The sequence below is a fragment of the Calliphora vicina genome, chromosome 2 (assembly GCF_958450345.1).
Source record: "Calliphora vicina chromosome 2, idCalVici1.1, whole genome shotgun sequence".
NCBI classification, from domain to species: domain Eukaryota; kingdom Metazoa; phylum Arthropoda; class Insecta; order Diptera; family Calliphoridae; genus Calliphora; species Calliphora vicina.
The window spans coordinates 140,266,328-140,282,135 of NC_088781.1; the positions used below are offsets into that span (position 1 = coordinate 140,266,328).

Genomic DNA, 15,808 nt, shown 5'->3' on the forward strand with positions numbered 1-15,808 from the left:
TATGTATATAATGCTTGTTTTTTGTTTCTTTTTTTTTAAAATGGCGGTGAAGGCGGATGTAAAAATTCAATTCAATAGTTGTTTGTGTATCAAAGTTGTTGCTGTTGCTACTGTTGTTGCTGTTTTCCTTGAAGTTTTTGTTGTTGTTCTTGTTGTGTTGATTTGCAACATTTTTCATTTGCACGATATGTATGTAAAAGTAGTTTGTTGTTTTAGGGAATTCTCAAAATTCCAAATTCTTTTAAAGCTTAAAGCATTTAATTTCATTTTACTTTTCACTTTTCTTTTATAATTTAGACTCATTTATTTATATGATTACACGTTTTGCAACAAAAGTTTTGCACTCACTTATTCTTCTTCTTTAGGTTTTCTTTTTTTTGTTGTTTAGCTTTTATTACTCAAAACCAAAATAAACTCTCTCTGTTTTACACACACACACTTACCCAAACATACCTACATATACACTCATCACTTGTAATATGGCCGCCAGAAAACTTTTAAACTTTAAAAGTTTTTACTTTTTGTTTTATTTTTATTTGTTTTTATTTTGTTTCCTTTTTAAGCCTTTACTTATACCTTCACATATTGTATATATGTAAATATGTTTGTATGTAGGTGTGCATAGATTTATTAACATGTTTGTCATATTTGACAATCGATTAAATTTTATTTAATTTTTGTATTGTAGTTAAGGCAAATATTTCCATTATTTATTTAAGTTTAATTGCATTTCCAGTTAAGTATTTGTGTTATTTCAATTTATTTCTCCATTAAATTTAAATTTTTAGTAGCAAATATTTATTTAATTTGGGCAACAAGTTATGTTTTGTTTTTTTTTGTTTTGTTTGTTGGTATTTACACTTAAGAATTATCACATTTGTTTGTTACTTTCTAAATGGCAAATAACAAATAAATATTTTATTAAATTATACAATAGATATACAAACAACCATATATATCTAAAACATTCCTAAAATATGCCTAAATGTGTGTTTAAATTGTATGGTTTCTGTTTCTGTGGCATATCTGTATTTCATAAGTGCCAATGATAACATTATACAAAATAGACAATTTCATTTGTTATTTGTATAGGAATTTGGCAGACGTTGGCAAATTCCCTATGTAATGCAAATGTGTTCAGTTTTTCCAACACCCAAAACGACACAATGTTGTGCAAATATTTTATTAATTTTTGTTAAATTTCAAAATGAAATTTATTTAAGATTTCGGTAAAGTCATGCACAAATCCTATATATTCTGAAAGAAGTTTACAAAATAAAACAAGTTAGAGAGCTATAATTATAATCGAAATAGCCTTCAGAAAAGGATAAATGGAAAATCATTTTAGATTTTGGATGAAAAATTTGGATATGTAGTAAAAAATCAATAAATTGAATCATTAGATTTAATAAATTTTGTACAAGCCTTTTTCGAAATTTTTACTGAAGATCAGTGATTAAACAAAATCTAAAATCGTGATGATAACATCGTTACATAAATGCCTAGAGGCATAGGGCACAAAATAATAAAGGGTCCAAAATAAAAAACCAGTTATAAAGCTATATTTATAACCAAAAAAGCCTTCATGAAAGGATGAATGGAAAATCAATTTTTTTGAGTAACATTGAATTTTGAATGAAAAATCTGGATTTATAGAAAAAAATGTATTTTTAGTAAAATAAAAAATGATTTTTTTTACGGAAAATCCTTTAAAAAGCCTTCAAAAATGAATTCTGTGAAAATGTGGTTTTTTAATGAAAAATCGGGGTTATCATGACACATTTAGGTTTTAGTGAAAAATCCATTTTTAATTCCATTAGGTTGCCACTGCAGACAAGCAAAAAGCTTCACAGATTTTTCTTAAAAAAAGCTTAAGAGACATTTTAGTATAAAATAAATATAATTTTAACAATTGATAAATCTATCTTTTATTATTTTTTATGAAAACATAAAATTTTGTAATAAATCGGGTTTTTAGTAAAAAAATTGGTTTTGTGATGAAAAATTGATTTTTTAGTGAAAACCAATTTTTATGATCAAAAATTGATTTTTTATGAAAAATCTGGATTTTTAGTGATGCCTTTTAATGGAAACAAATTTTGTGTAAAATCGTTTTATTTTTTAAAAATTGGTTTTAATATGAAACATTTAGTTTTTCATGAAAAATTTTCGTTTTAGTAAAAAATAGTTTTTTATGACGATAAATTGGAAAAAAAGTTTTTCCATAAACAATTTTTGTTTTTGTGAAAACTCGGTCTTTCAATAAAAATATTGGTTTTTAGTGGAAACCAATGTTTTCCCACTAAAAATGTCGTTCACGTGATTCCATTACATATACATGGACCATTTCATATTAACAGTCCCTGTTTTTTAGTGAATTTTCTCTATTTATAAACCAATTTAGAAGAGATAAATTCACTTATATACGAAAAAAAAGTAATTCAAAATTACTCATACCACCCATATTCCAAAATAAATTAATGATAAGGCTTACGGGTGGTATGAGTAATTTTGTTTTTTATTTATCTGTTAATTTAACTAATTCAGTTAATGCTTTAATATAAACGTAATTTTAAACTTATTTAATGATCTGTCAATATCAATTAAGTTCAAGGTGAACTTCAGAAAGAAGAATATTACTAACGAAATTTTGAGTTTTTGGTCACAATTTTAAGAGTATTTAATGAGTTGCTATGACTCCATTACATCCATAAAGAGTAACCTGTGGTGTGGATTTCCGATGTGATTCGTCGATTAATATGATTATGTTACGTTCAATAGCGTTCGATTTAGTGTCCTGTCCGAAGACTATTTTTGGCCAGAATATGATTCCAACAAGACAGTGCCACATAGCTGTTAAAACAATTAATCTTTTGAAGAGAACATGCCAACAATGTTATACGAGATTCGTTATAATACCAAACGAATGCAACCAATGTTTCGGCCGACATATACAAAAGAATCGATCGGTGCAAACTAGCTTGCCTAGGTCATGTGTACGTGATTTATATAAATGTTAAACATTTCACAAGTCCTCTGTTTTATTTAAATACTAAATTATAATGACCTTATTTGAAACCCCTTTATAATCTAAATTAAAACATTAGTTGTAGTGCGATTATTTTAAATATTCTTTCAGAATATATAGAATTTGTACAAGAATTTTTGGATAATATGAAGATTAGAGTAATGAATTCAATAAATTGAACAATTAGATTTAATAAATTTTGTCCAAGCATTTTTGTAAAATGTCGGAATAATGTAATGAATCCAATAAGTAGAAATTTAAATTTAGAATTACACAGTGCAACATTTTTGAAGTCATCGAGTGCAAACTCCTTCTCGTGTGAATAAATTCCACGAGACTAATAAAACCCCATTTGGATTATTCTAGTTTTAGTTGCTGTTTGGATTTTATTGCCTAATGTATATTTTGGTTAAAACATGATTTTTCCGAAGAACATGTAATCTATCTCACGGCTATATGTTGGAAACCGATTGGAATTATGTTTTCCTTTCTTCGGCACAATAGTAGTTATAGACTAGGAGAAAAAAGTATAAAACAAATTAAACCGAAAAAACTGCATCTAGCTAGTGCCTCAAAATTGCTAAGATTTCGAAAAATTTAAATTTTTAATATATTTTTTTTTACCATTTTTGGCCCATAGCTGCCAAAAAATATTCCTTCTTATAGAATTCATAATTTTTCAGCACTCTATTTTATATCGAATTATGAATTATAATTTTGTCAGAAACAACTGAAAAAAACCTACAAAAATGTTTTTTAAATTTAATTTTTTTTTTAAATCACTGTTTTTGTTTTCAAAATAATTGAAATTAAACAGTATTGCATATATTATTAGTATCATTTCTATTGCTCCCATTGACCATCTGTGCGTATGATTAATATGTGATAATTATAACAAGTATACGCTTTACATTCTACCGATATTTCTCACAATATTCAAAATATATTAACAAAACTGCTCAGTTACTGATGCATATTCAACAAGAATCAGTAAAAATAAGCATTTTACTACTACAATAACATTACAAAAATGGTTTTATGATATAAAATGGGTTGAACAGTTTTAAACTGCAAAACAAATTTCTTATATAATTTCAACTATGAGTAAGTTTCTGAATTTCATTCAGCACTAAAGTTATGAAAAAATATTGCATTCATGTAATATAGAGTCAAAAACTATTCCTTTCACCAATTTCCTTTAAATTTCTAATTTGTTTAAACAGTTTCTAAAATAAATTCTTCTATTTGTATATGTTTACTGTAATCATTTCAAAATGTTTAAAAGTTTTATAACAATATTTTGGCCACTGTAATTATTTATATGATTGTGGTAACCGTAACATGTTAAAGTTACGATTTACATGATTGTAGCAATATATATATGATTATAGTAAATAAGTAAGTGACAGTAAACATGTACAACTATATTTTTTTATCTGTGAGTGGTAGAGTGGTTACGAATCACTGTGCACCCATTTGAAATGTTTGCCAACTTTAAATTAACTACTTTAATTAAGTACATAACTATAAATAAAAAATAATAATTCTTAGCAATGACTCTAATTATTTTCTTCATTTTATCGTTTTATACATTAACATAACTAGCATTTTAGCTTTAATGATAATTTTAGTCATAATTAAGAGATTTATTTTTAGATTAAATTTTGTACATTAGTTTATAGTGCAATTTTGTAGGAGTTTTTCTTTATACAAATTTTGGTTTTCTTTTTCAAATACATTGTAGTAGTTGTATGTGCTAGAATTTTATGACATCTATGATATCAGTTAGTTACAATAGCATCATTGTTGTATCTATTAAGTAGCTCATTTAGGCATTATTCCAAAAAATTGTATTTTTTAGTTTCGTTTTTCAATGGTGTAAGTAGCACTTAGGTAAATAATTAAGGGTAGACAAGTTGGAGGTACTCTTAAGTTATGGTAAGAAATATGGTCTGATTCTACGAGTTACATCCTCAATTTCCATTTTTCCTATATTTAGGCCTCTTCAGTTATTCTTGGTTTCTATATCCAAAGAATATAAGAACATTGCAAAAAATTGTGGAATTTTAGTAATTCCTTTACATTACCTCCTGTTTTTTTCTCTCTTATTTTTCACATCTTAAATGTAATGAGTGAAAAACGATGTTGTCGCTATTTTCAGTTGCTAGAAAATTTCTGAAACAGTGATAGACACCGTCAAAATATATGATGTCAGTGAAATCAGTGTGATTTAAGAATAAAATCGTTACTTGTTGTTTGCACCAACCACATGTCTTAATATTGATCATTTTATTATAGAACATTAGCATCATGTTATGCACTCTAGCAACATATTGCTGAAGTCTTGGGATATGAAGCAGAACTCTAGCAACATGTTGCTGGACTAGAGCAACATATTTCTGAACTTTAGTTATATGTTGCGGAACTCTTGGAACATGTTTCCGAACTCCAATAACATGTTTCTGAACTTTAGAAAAATTTTGTAGAACTGGGCAGCATGTTGCTGAACTCCAGCAATTTTTGGAACATGTTGCAGAACTCTTGGAACATGTTGCAGAACTCTTGGAACATGTTGCAGAACTCTAGCAACATGTTGCAGAAGTCAAGCCACATGTTTCTGAACTTGAGAACCATGTTGCAGAACTCTAGCAACTTTTTTTGGAACATGTTGCTGAACTCTAACAACATGTTTCATTTTTGGAACTTTTGGAACATGTTGCTGAACCTAAGAAACATGTTGCTGAACTCTAGCAACATGTTTCGGAACTCTTGGAACATGTAGCAGAACTCTAGCAACATGTTGCAGAACTCCAGCTACATGTTTCTGAACTCTAGAAACATGTTGATGAACTTGAGCAACATGTTGAAGAACTCTAGCAATTTTTTGATCATGTTGTAGAACTCTTGTAGCATGTTGCAGAACTCTAGCAACATCTTGCCGAACTTTATAAACATGTTGCGAAACTCTATCAACATGTTGCGAGACTCTAGCAACATGTTGCAGACCTTTAGCAACATGTTGCGGAACTCTTGGAACATGTAGCACAACTCTAGAAACATGTTGCAAAACTCCTGCAGAGTTCTATCAATTTTTGAAACATGTTGCAAACTCTTGTAACAAGTTGCAGAACTCTAGCAACATGTTGCTGAACTCTAGCAACATGTTGCGGAACTCTTGCAACATGTTGCTGAACTATTGTTTCCGAACTCCAAAAACATGTTTATGAACTTGAGCTATATGTTGCAGAACTCCAAAACATGTTTTAGAACTCTAAAAATATGTTTCTGAACTATAGCAACATGTTGCAGCACTCTAGCAACATGTTTACGAATTCCAAAAACATGTTTCTGAACTTTAGCAACATGTTGCAGAACTCTTGGATAAACTCTAGGAACATATAATTTTTTAAATTAAGACCTAGTTAGTGGTAGAGAAGTTTCTCGTGGATTTTGTAATATTTCTTCAACATGAGATAATGATGCCAAACGATTCCTCCATCATGTTAAAATAATATTTGTTAAGAGGAGCTGACTAACTTAAGTATATTTAAAATTAAAGACTATATAATCCAACGTATTATATCTTAAAAAGTGTCTCCATTCTAAATCCTAGCAAATAATTAAAAAACTATTATGAAACTATTTTCCAATTAATTTCAATCCTATAATTATATCATTTAGTGTCTACCAAGTTGTCGTCGCTGTTTCGAAAACAAACAAAAAAACAGTTTACATTTTACAAACATGACAACAAGTATAAACTTCAAAACGGAACTGCACACATACAAACAAACTTTGTAAACATATGTAAGTGAGTTTGTTTGAATGTGTTAGACTATAAAATCGCCAAAAAGTATAAACAAACATAGTATAATAATAATATTTATAAAGAGAATGGAAGATGGAGAATGAGGATGTGTGTCGGTGAGTGAGTAAGTGTTGAGTAAGACAACCCAACAACATGTAATAATAATGTCGGCCCAACCAAACCTTACAACTAATGAGCTGTTTTTTTTAAAGTCACTTTCATTTCGTTTTTGGGACTTTATAAAATAATAAAAACAACAACCGAAATATATACTAGATAAAGGAAAAATACAAAGTATACGGAAGTTTTGGGAGGGTGAGGGGAAAAATATATAAAGAGAAACATGCGAGAAAACATTATGACACGAAAAACAACAAACATGCAACATTGAAAATTACACATAGAACATAGAAACAATAATAAAAACACAACACACATACACTTATATGAAAAGAAACATACACACACACACACACGAAGATTTAAATGAACGAACCAGCCAGCGAACGAGGGAACGAATGAGTTTGAAAATACCTCGTATAAACCGTTATTAAATGAAGTATTCAAAATGTAGGTGTTTAAATGTGTGTAGATGTATATACTAGTACATATGTATGTATATAGTTAGTATTTGCTATTTGGTATTAGGTGTGTTAGTTTTTGGTTGTATATAAGCTATAATAATCATAAAAAAATTATACTGGCATTTAAAATACACACTCTCTCACACACACTTACTTACATACATTCACATACAATAATAATAACAACAACAAAAAGCAACAACAAAAAAAAATAAAAATACACAGAAAGGACAAAGTGAAAAATATGAAAACTTAAAATATTTTCTTGTTTTATACGAATAGTAAGTAGTAGTAGTAATAAAAATAGCACGAATAGTAGTAGAAGTAGTAATAATAGTAATAAAATTGAAAGCTAGACATAGTTAGTAAGGAATAGCGTAATAGAAACATGTCAACGTGTGTTCTTATTATTATTGGGATGAAACGAAAAATTTCGATAAAAAGCAATGAATTTCTGAACCTTTACTCTTCTGAATACGATAATATTTGGTATACACAAATGTTTTTTCATGGCTATACAAAATTTATATTTCACCAGATTTTCGAAATTCGCTTTAGTTTGATTTTTATATATGTAGAGTTTAAAGTTCATATTTTTTAAGAAGAACTAACTGATATTCAGACTGCTTAATTTTTTATCTCATATTAATAAATGAAATAGCTTAGAAAATCGTCCTTAAACAAAGTATATCTCAATAAACGCATCTTCCATTATTCAAAGATTTTCCTTAAATATGAGCCATTGCACGATTAATGATCGAGATAATTGAAATTTAGGGATATATTTGATAAAAAATATATTTACGTTGAACTTGAAAGTTTTTTATTCCAATGTATTACTCAACAAAAACTTTTTATCAGAATGAGGGTTGTTACTATGATTAGGACTTTTGATGAAGGATAACTCGAAATTCATGTCTATGAGAAAAATTGGTATTTGGATTCTAAAGACATTAGACATTATCAGTTGTATTTTTCTTTAATTTTAAAAACTCGCGATTTTATTCGAGATTTTAATTTTTAGAAAAATTTAAAAATTTAGATATTTTTAAATTATTAAATATTTTAAACTTTGTTTTATAAGCAGGGCAAGTTTTCAAGCTTATTGCTTGCTTAGGAACCATCTAACTATATCCGTCGGTTTGTCTGTCTGTGGAAGGCAAAAACATTTATCGTCATGATATTGGTTTTTTAAGCTTTTATTTAATTTGCTTTGTTAGCTTAGTTAAAAATTTGGAACTGAATTTTAAACCAGTTATTATGTTTGAAAATTCGAAGTTATGTTCGAAAACATTTTAAAACTGTTAAAATAATCTCTAGATCATGCATAAACCTGTTGACAATGCAATAAATTTTATGTTCGAAAATTCAAATTTAAGTTCGAAAATTCGAACTTGTGTTCGAAAAAATTTTAAAGCTGTTAAAATAATCTCTAAATCATGAGGATTCTTAAAAAAATACTTTTAATTTTATTTGAGGCCAATTTCTTACGTTTTCCAATTTCAAACTTAAAAATTTTGAAATACAAAACTCAAAATTATTATGAATTTTAAAGAATTTTCGATATAGTATCAAAATATGAAGAAGAAAATAAAATGTTTAAACATTTTTTATATAAATTCATTTGAATCAAATTATTTATTACATTATAATATTTATATGATACTTGTCGCTATAGTTTCCTGCTTTTTATCATATAAATTGTACAATATATTAAATAGTTTATTTTTTCTTTTATATAAAACGTTTTTTAAAAAAATATTTTTTATTATTATTTTATTTTCTTCTCTATATTTTGATACTATGTCGAAAAGTCATTAACATTTTGAGTTTTTTTTTTAAATTTTTAAGTTCGAAATTGGAAAATGTGAGAAATTGGCTTCAAATAAAACTAAAAGTATTTTTTTAAGAATCCTCATGTTTTAGAGATAATTTTAACAGCTTTAACCTTTTTTCGAACATAAACTCGAATTTTCGAACTTAAATTTTCGAAAAATCCTTATGATTTAAACATTATTTTAACAGCTTTAAAAATTTCGATTATTAGTTTGAATTTTCGATCTTAAATTAGAATTTTCAAACATAATATTGCATTGCCATCAGGTTTGTGCATGATCTAGAGCCATGGTAGGCGTTCATATTGTTCAGGTTACGATGATTTTCGTCAAACAACCCGAATGTGAACAAAAGAGCGTAATAGAGCATAAAAATACACACATTTCATTCAGTTGCTTTTTTAACAGATTTTTTTTTAACAATTTTTTGAACATAACTTCCAAATTTCGAATTTGATTTTGAATTTTCGAACAAAAAGTTCAAAAAACATGAACTAAAATGTTTTTTGAGCTTTTTTGCTGAGACTAATATTGTAAAAAACTTAAATACAATTAATATTGAACAATTTTACACTTTTCATATATAAAATTTAAACTTTAAACCTCGATAAAAGTAAAAAAAGCGAATTTAAAATTTTTGAGCAACTTCAAATTCTGTATATCTATTAAAAAACTGTGTACCAAGTTTTAACAAATTTGGAAAGCGTAAGGTGCGATGCATTATCGAATGTTTTTGTTTCCTCCCTATTATTATTAATTTCTTTTTTTGTTTTTTGTTTTTGGGTTGCGTTAAGTATTACATAGAAGTAGAGAAGTTTATGAACATAGTAGCAAATACAACAGAGAAATATAGAGGGCCAGCCTGTTTTCTTACGACGCTTTGATGCGGACGTTGTGGTTAATTACCTCAATGTGTTCGCAGACGCAAATACCTTCTTCGCAGTAGGCGCACAATTGAACCTTGCGACCGCCACTGCTGGCAAAACCTTTGAAGATTATGTGAGGATCATCGGTGAGCAGGGGCTCGTATTGTTGGTGTTGCTGATTGAATTGCAACTCTTTGAACTGACGCTTAACGCCGCTAACTGCTGAGACGGCGTCCAATTCAAAGGCATCGCTACGACGCATGCGATAGACACTGCATTTGCGTTCGAGAGGACCGGTGGGTGGCTGCATGTGTTCGTCGTCATCGCAAGAGTCAATGGCGGCGGTAAGAGGTTGTTTTTCCGCTGCAGCTTCGGAAAGTTCATCACGAGGTTTGGCCACATGACCAGGCGAAGCCATGGGCGTGGCCGGCGTCACTATAATAGAGTCGTGGCAAGGCAAAGCCATACTGGCCTCCTGGCCAGTCATCGTAGGTGGGGTGTCGCCTGTAACCTGATCGCCGGCGACGGCCACGCCCTCTGGCGACGTCGGTGGTGTGGCCTCGACCTGCGAAACGAGCGGCAGCGTAGCGGTAGCCGATTTCGGCAAGTGCGAATAATGAAAGCTAGTGCCGCTGCTGCCCGAATGACGGTGCACCAGTCTGGGCGATACGCGTCCATGATGATGATGCGTATGTTGAGCGTCCGGCGTATAGGGGCTCATGTGCTGATGATGGGCGCCCTGATGAGCATGGCTGTGGGCATGATGACTATGGCCCGGATGTGTGTAATGGCCATGGGCATGCGAATGCATGTGCATGTGCATAACCGATTGCGTGTCGCCTTCATCGATTGGCAGTAGAAGCTTGGATTGGGCCGTATAGCTCGCACTAAGCTTGCGCGCCTGAGCCTGCGGTGTACGTAGGTAGTTATTGGGTAAATGGTGGAATTGGCGAGAATGTCGCGTGGGCGTGGAAGCGCCTTGATCGGTAACGACGATACCTGCTGCCTTCGGTGGATGTAGTTTCGCTTGAAGTTGTTGGGTCTTTTTCTGCTGCCGCTGACGTTGTCGAGCCTGGCGTGAAGCCAACGAAGCACCGCCTGCTGCCGCATACATTTTGTGTGATTTTTCGTTTTTTTTTTGGTTTTACTTTTTGTTTAAATCTAACTTATTTCTTGACCCGTTTAAAACTATTGTTTTTTTTTTTGTTTTGTTTTAAAAATAGTGTAAAAATTGTTCTCAGTTGTTGTTGTTTAGGGTTAAGAACTAAAAACTAAAAGCAAGAGTAAGTTGTATTAAAACTCTCCAGAAAGTTTAGGAAGTGTATATATAAGATTAGATCAGTAATCAGTTTAAATTAGACTAGAGACGAGTTAAAAACTAAACAAGGAGTTTTTGTTTTTTCTTTTTGCTGTAAGTGATTTTGATTTGATTTGATTGAATTTGATTTTGTTTTTAAAGAGAGTCTGAGAGAGAGAGAGAGACGACAGAAAGAGGAAGAGCGGACTTAACTTAGGTAGGTTTGTGGAACAGTTAGATGTTGTTGTTAGTTGGTTGTGACATGAGTATGCATCAAGAATTTGAAATTCAATTCATTAAAACATCCTTAAATTAAACAGCTATTGAAATGATTTATTTTAATTTTTAGTTATCTATCGTTTTCTCTGTGAAAATGCTGGAGAGAAATAAACACAAAAATTAATAAAGTGCTTACAAAAAACTCTCTAAAGAAAAGTGCATACTGAAAATATTGAAAATTTCACTAATTTTGAGTTTGGTTTTTTTTAAGGGAATTTGGAATTTCTCTATGTTATATAATACAGCCAGAAAAATTATTGTTTTTTTTTATAGAACAATTGTTTCTAGGTATGTTTAAATGTTTTGCTAAAAAATATTATTTTACAAAATGTTTAAATTAATGTAAATTTGAATAAAACTAACTAAATTAAAAAAAACTACTTAAAAAAGTAAATAAATGAGTATAAAATTGAGTTTGGTATTTATTAAACCAAACAATTTAAATTACCTAAGAGGTTTTACACGTACACCTTAACAATTTGTTAAATACTTTTATTATAATAAAATACTATATATAAAAAATGAATAATAAATTGTATAAAAGTATAACGAACAATTAATTGAATATTTTAAACACAATCTTTGTACATAATCACTTGTTTTTTTTAGAGATTCGATAGGATTTCTTTTATAATAATTTGATTAGGTTTAATACATACAATCTGATACGATTTCTAATTTAGTTAATTTAGCTTGTAACTTGTTTAAGAGATTATGTGTGAGGATGTTAAAGAGTGGCAGAGAGAGAGAGCGAGCTAGGGGGACCTCTAGAGGTCAGGTCACATTTTGTATTGGTTTCAAAATATTACTAAACTTTGGAAAGGCATTTGCTAGACTGAAGCAGTAACAGCATTCGCTAACAAACTATAAATGTTTAATATAAAGTTTAATTTAATATCTAAACTAACAGATAATTGTTATAATTTATTTATTATTTGATAAATATGTTGGTAAATGTTTAGCTATGCATTTGTTTTGTAATTTATTTTTATTATTCAGTTAAGTTGTTTATTATTCTTTGTAGTTTATGTATAATATGTAATATATTGTTGTAAAATATTTCTAGAAATGTAATGATTTCTTAAACTACCACAGTTTTTTATTTTTGCTTCACTTTTTTTTGTTTGCTTTTCATTTGTTAGTGAAGTAGGGGGGAGGTGGTTGGTAGGTTGGTGGCTGACTACTACGGTGATGATGAGTTTGATGACGTTATTACATGTATCTTAAACATAAACAAATATCTATTAGAAACATTTTTTTTATTTTTATTTTTTTTTATTTTACTAAACTGCACTGTTGTACTAAACTGTTATACTTCGCCTTAGAAAAAAAAACTATGAAAAAAAAATACAAATACAACACAACTGTATACTTTCTTGCCCCTCTATTTTAGGATACAAATATATAAATCGATAGTTACATAATAATTCTCTAAAATATCAACATTCGCATAAAATTACAAAGAAATGTAAAACTAAATAAAGAAATTTTGTTTCAAAACAGAAAATTACATTTAATTTTTCTATATAGTTGTTGTTGTTGTTATTATCGTTATTATCAGCATTTACGTTACAAATGCCACAATTTATCTAATAATTAATCTTAAAATCTAAACTAATTATCTATAAAAGTGTCTGTCTTTCTTATGTTTTTAATGTATAATAAAGATAAATCTGTAAAAAAGATTATTTTTGAAATGAGCAAATTACATATTTATAGAATAAAATAGAATGATTTGGTAAATGTTATCTTAATATTGCAAAGTTTTGTAAAGAGTTTTAGGTTTTAAACTAACTATTAACTATAACATGCTAAAATGCTAAAGATTTCCCCAAGGGTTTAAGTTTAAAATATATATGTAGTAATAAAAAGTGAAAATCATGTTTATAGTGAATTCTGCAGATAAATGTAACACATCTTTATTTATAATTAGCAGATAATTTAAATTTAAAAAAAATTTAAGATTTAAACGATAATTCATAATAAATCTATTGCAAAAACTAGTTTTAATTTTAAAAATGCTTTAAACCTTTAAACTAAGTTAACTGGGTTTTAAACGACCTAGTTTATCTGTAGTTTAAACTATATCAGGGGCTAAGCACAACGAAGTTCATAAAGCCTATCAAAAAAGAATCTGAAATTAAAATAAGTAGCTTTATGCTCTTTATATCGACAACTGGTTTAACCCAATATATGAGGGGTATAGAAGCAAAAGCTGAAATCTCAATTTTTTTTTTAATTTCTGTTATAAATAACAAGATTCTGTATCTCTAAAGATTCTCTATTTCTTTATTACTAGTTGATCGACCCGGCTTCGCCATGAGACGGTTAGGCGCTTACAACGTTTCACCAATTTTTGTATCTCTTCCAATAAATAAGATTTGCCGAGATATTTCTTCAGGTTTGGAAACAGGAAATAGTCAATCCGGAGAATAGAGTGGAAGAGAGAGCATTTCGTAGCCTAATTCATGGATTTTTGCTATTGAAACTGCACATGCTTTTGTGCACCCGAACATCATGGGGAAAGCTATCTCATACCCAAGTGATCATTCACTGAGCCACGTGAGATGCCAAACTCCGATCGCATAGTAGGACAAAATCAAAATTTTTTGGAAATAAATCTGTCATTTCTAAACGGCTGGTCCGATCGGGATAAAATTTGACTTGGGCATAGACAAGGAGTATTCGTGTTTAAATTATTGAAATGGACCCTACAAATACTCCAGGGTCGGCGCTATGAAGTCTGAAAGTAGGGTACCTTCGACATGTAAAATTTTTAAATACGTGCCATTTTTTGGTTTCCCACCCGATTTTAAAGATTTTTATATTAGATCTGAAAAAACATGCTTGTATGTACAGTGGTGGCCAGGAATTTAAGACAAAAATTGTTTGCTAAATTCCATGTGATTGTCAATTATTTTTTCAAATATTTTCACAAATATGTATGCATGAGGTCTGTTTTAACACACAAGCGTGTTTTATTCGACTGTGTCAATTCAAACATATTCACCACGAACACATAACAATTTTCTACAACTTGACCAAAAAATTTTTTTTTTAAATAAACATATTTTCTCACATTTATATAATTATATTTTTATTATTATAAAATATTCGGACCAAATTTCTTATTTTTAGTTCCATTAGTTTCGGTCATATCATGTTATTAACAGCGGATGTTCGCTGAGGTTGGTCAACGTATTTCCACATATCTTTGTCCATATATGTTTTACCGATTTTTCTAAATATTTTTCAGAAACTAGAAACAATAATAAATTTCATACCCTTAGAGGTCCTTTTATTTTGGGTTATCGCACTTAAAATTCAGTTGATGAAAAAAATTCAAGTATTTGTCTTAAATTGGTGGCCACCACTGTATATGTATATTAAAAAAATATTTAACTTAACTGTTTTTTTTTTAAAAAAAATAGTTTCTTTAAGAACATATAACATTTTATGTTTTTCTGTAAGGTATCTTTACGGAGAACATTTTTATATAAAAAACATGTCCTATTTTTCGAATATGTCGTCCCTACGAACTTTGGAATTTGACCTATTTTTTTATCAAAATTTTAACTTTGGGCCACATTTCCTAAAATCCCAAAGCTGGGATCAGAAAACGGAAAACAGCTCTGGAAACCTTGATGTGTTCCCTATTTATCCCCAAAGTATTTTCCCAGCCCTGAAGGAAATGTGAACCCTATGAGCAAAATTGTAAAAATACTATTTTTGGGATTTTCTCTCCAATTTATAGTAATTGCAGGATTCCCTTTGACCTTTTGACAATTTTTTAAATGTTTTGTTAATAAATAAAGATTTTATTATTACATATTTATTGAGTTTCAAAAACTAAAATTTGTATAAAAATTTAAATAGGATTGCAAATATTAGGAACAATTTGATTTCAAAATTTTTTTTTTGTTTAGATAAGTTAATTTTTCAAGTCAATGCCTCAATTAGATTCAAAAATATGCCACTTTAAAACTCCGTCTTTCAAAAATATTGCACTTGCTTAACTAAATGACACATCTTGTTTAAATTTTGACAGGAGTCAACTGACAGATGCCTGCTGACAGGAGCAATGTTGCCCTTTCAGTTAAGAGTCGGCATA

The 15,808-nt window shown here is 29.3% G+C and overlaps 1 protein-coding gene across 1 annotated transcript in view; it reads right to left on the minus strand.

Moving 5' to 3' along the window:
• Nucleotides 1–11,243, minus strand: part of LOC135952362 (uncharacterized) — a 50,577-nt gene extending 39,334 nt beyond the window's left edge. The window contains exon 1 of the mRNA XM_065502258.1: nucleotides 10,162–11,243. Within this exon, the coding sequence (XP_065358330.1) occupies nucleotides 10,162–11,235 (1,074 nt within the window). The 5' untranslated portion in view covers nucleotides 11,236–11,243. The remainder of the gene's footprint in view (nucleotides 1–10,161) is intronic.
• Between the last annotated feature and the right edge of the window lie 4,565 nt (nucleotides 11,244–15,808).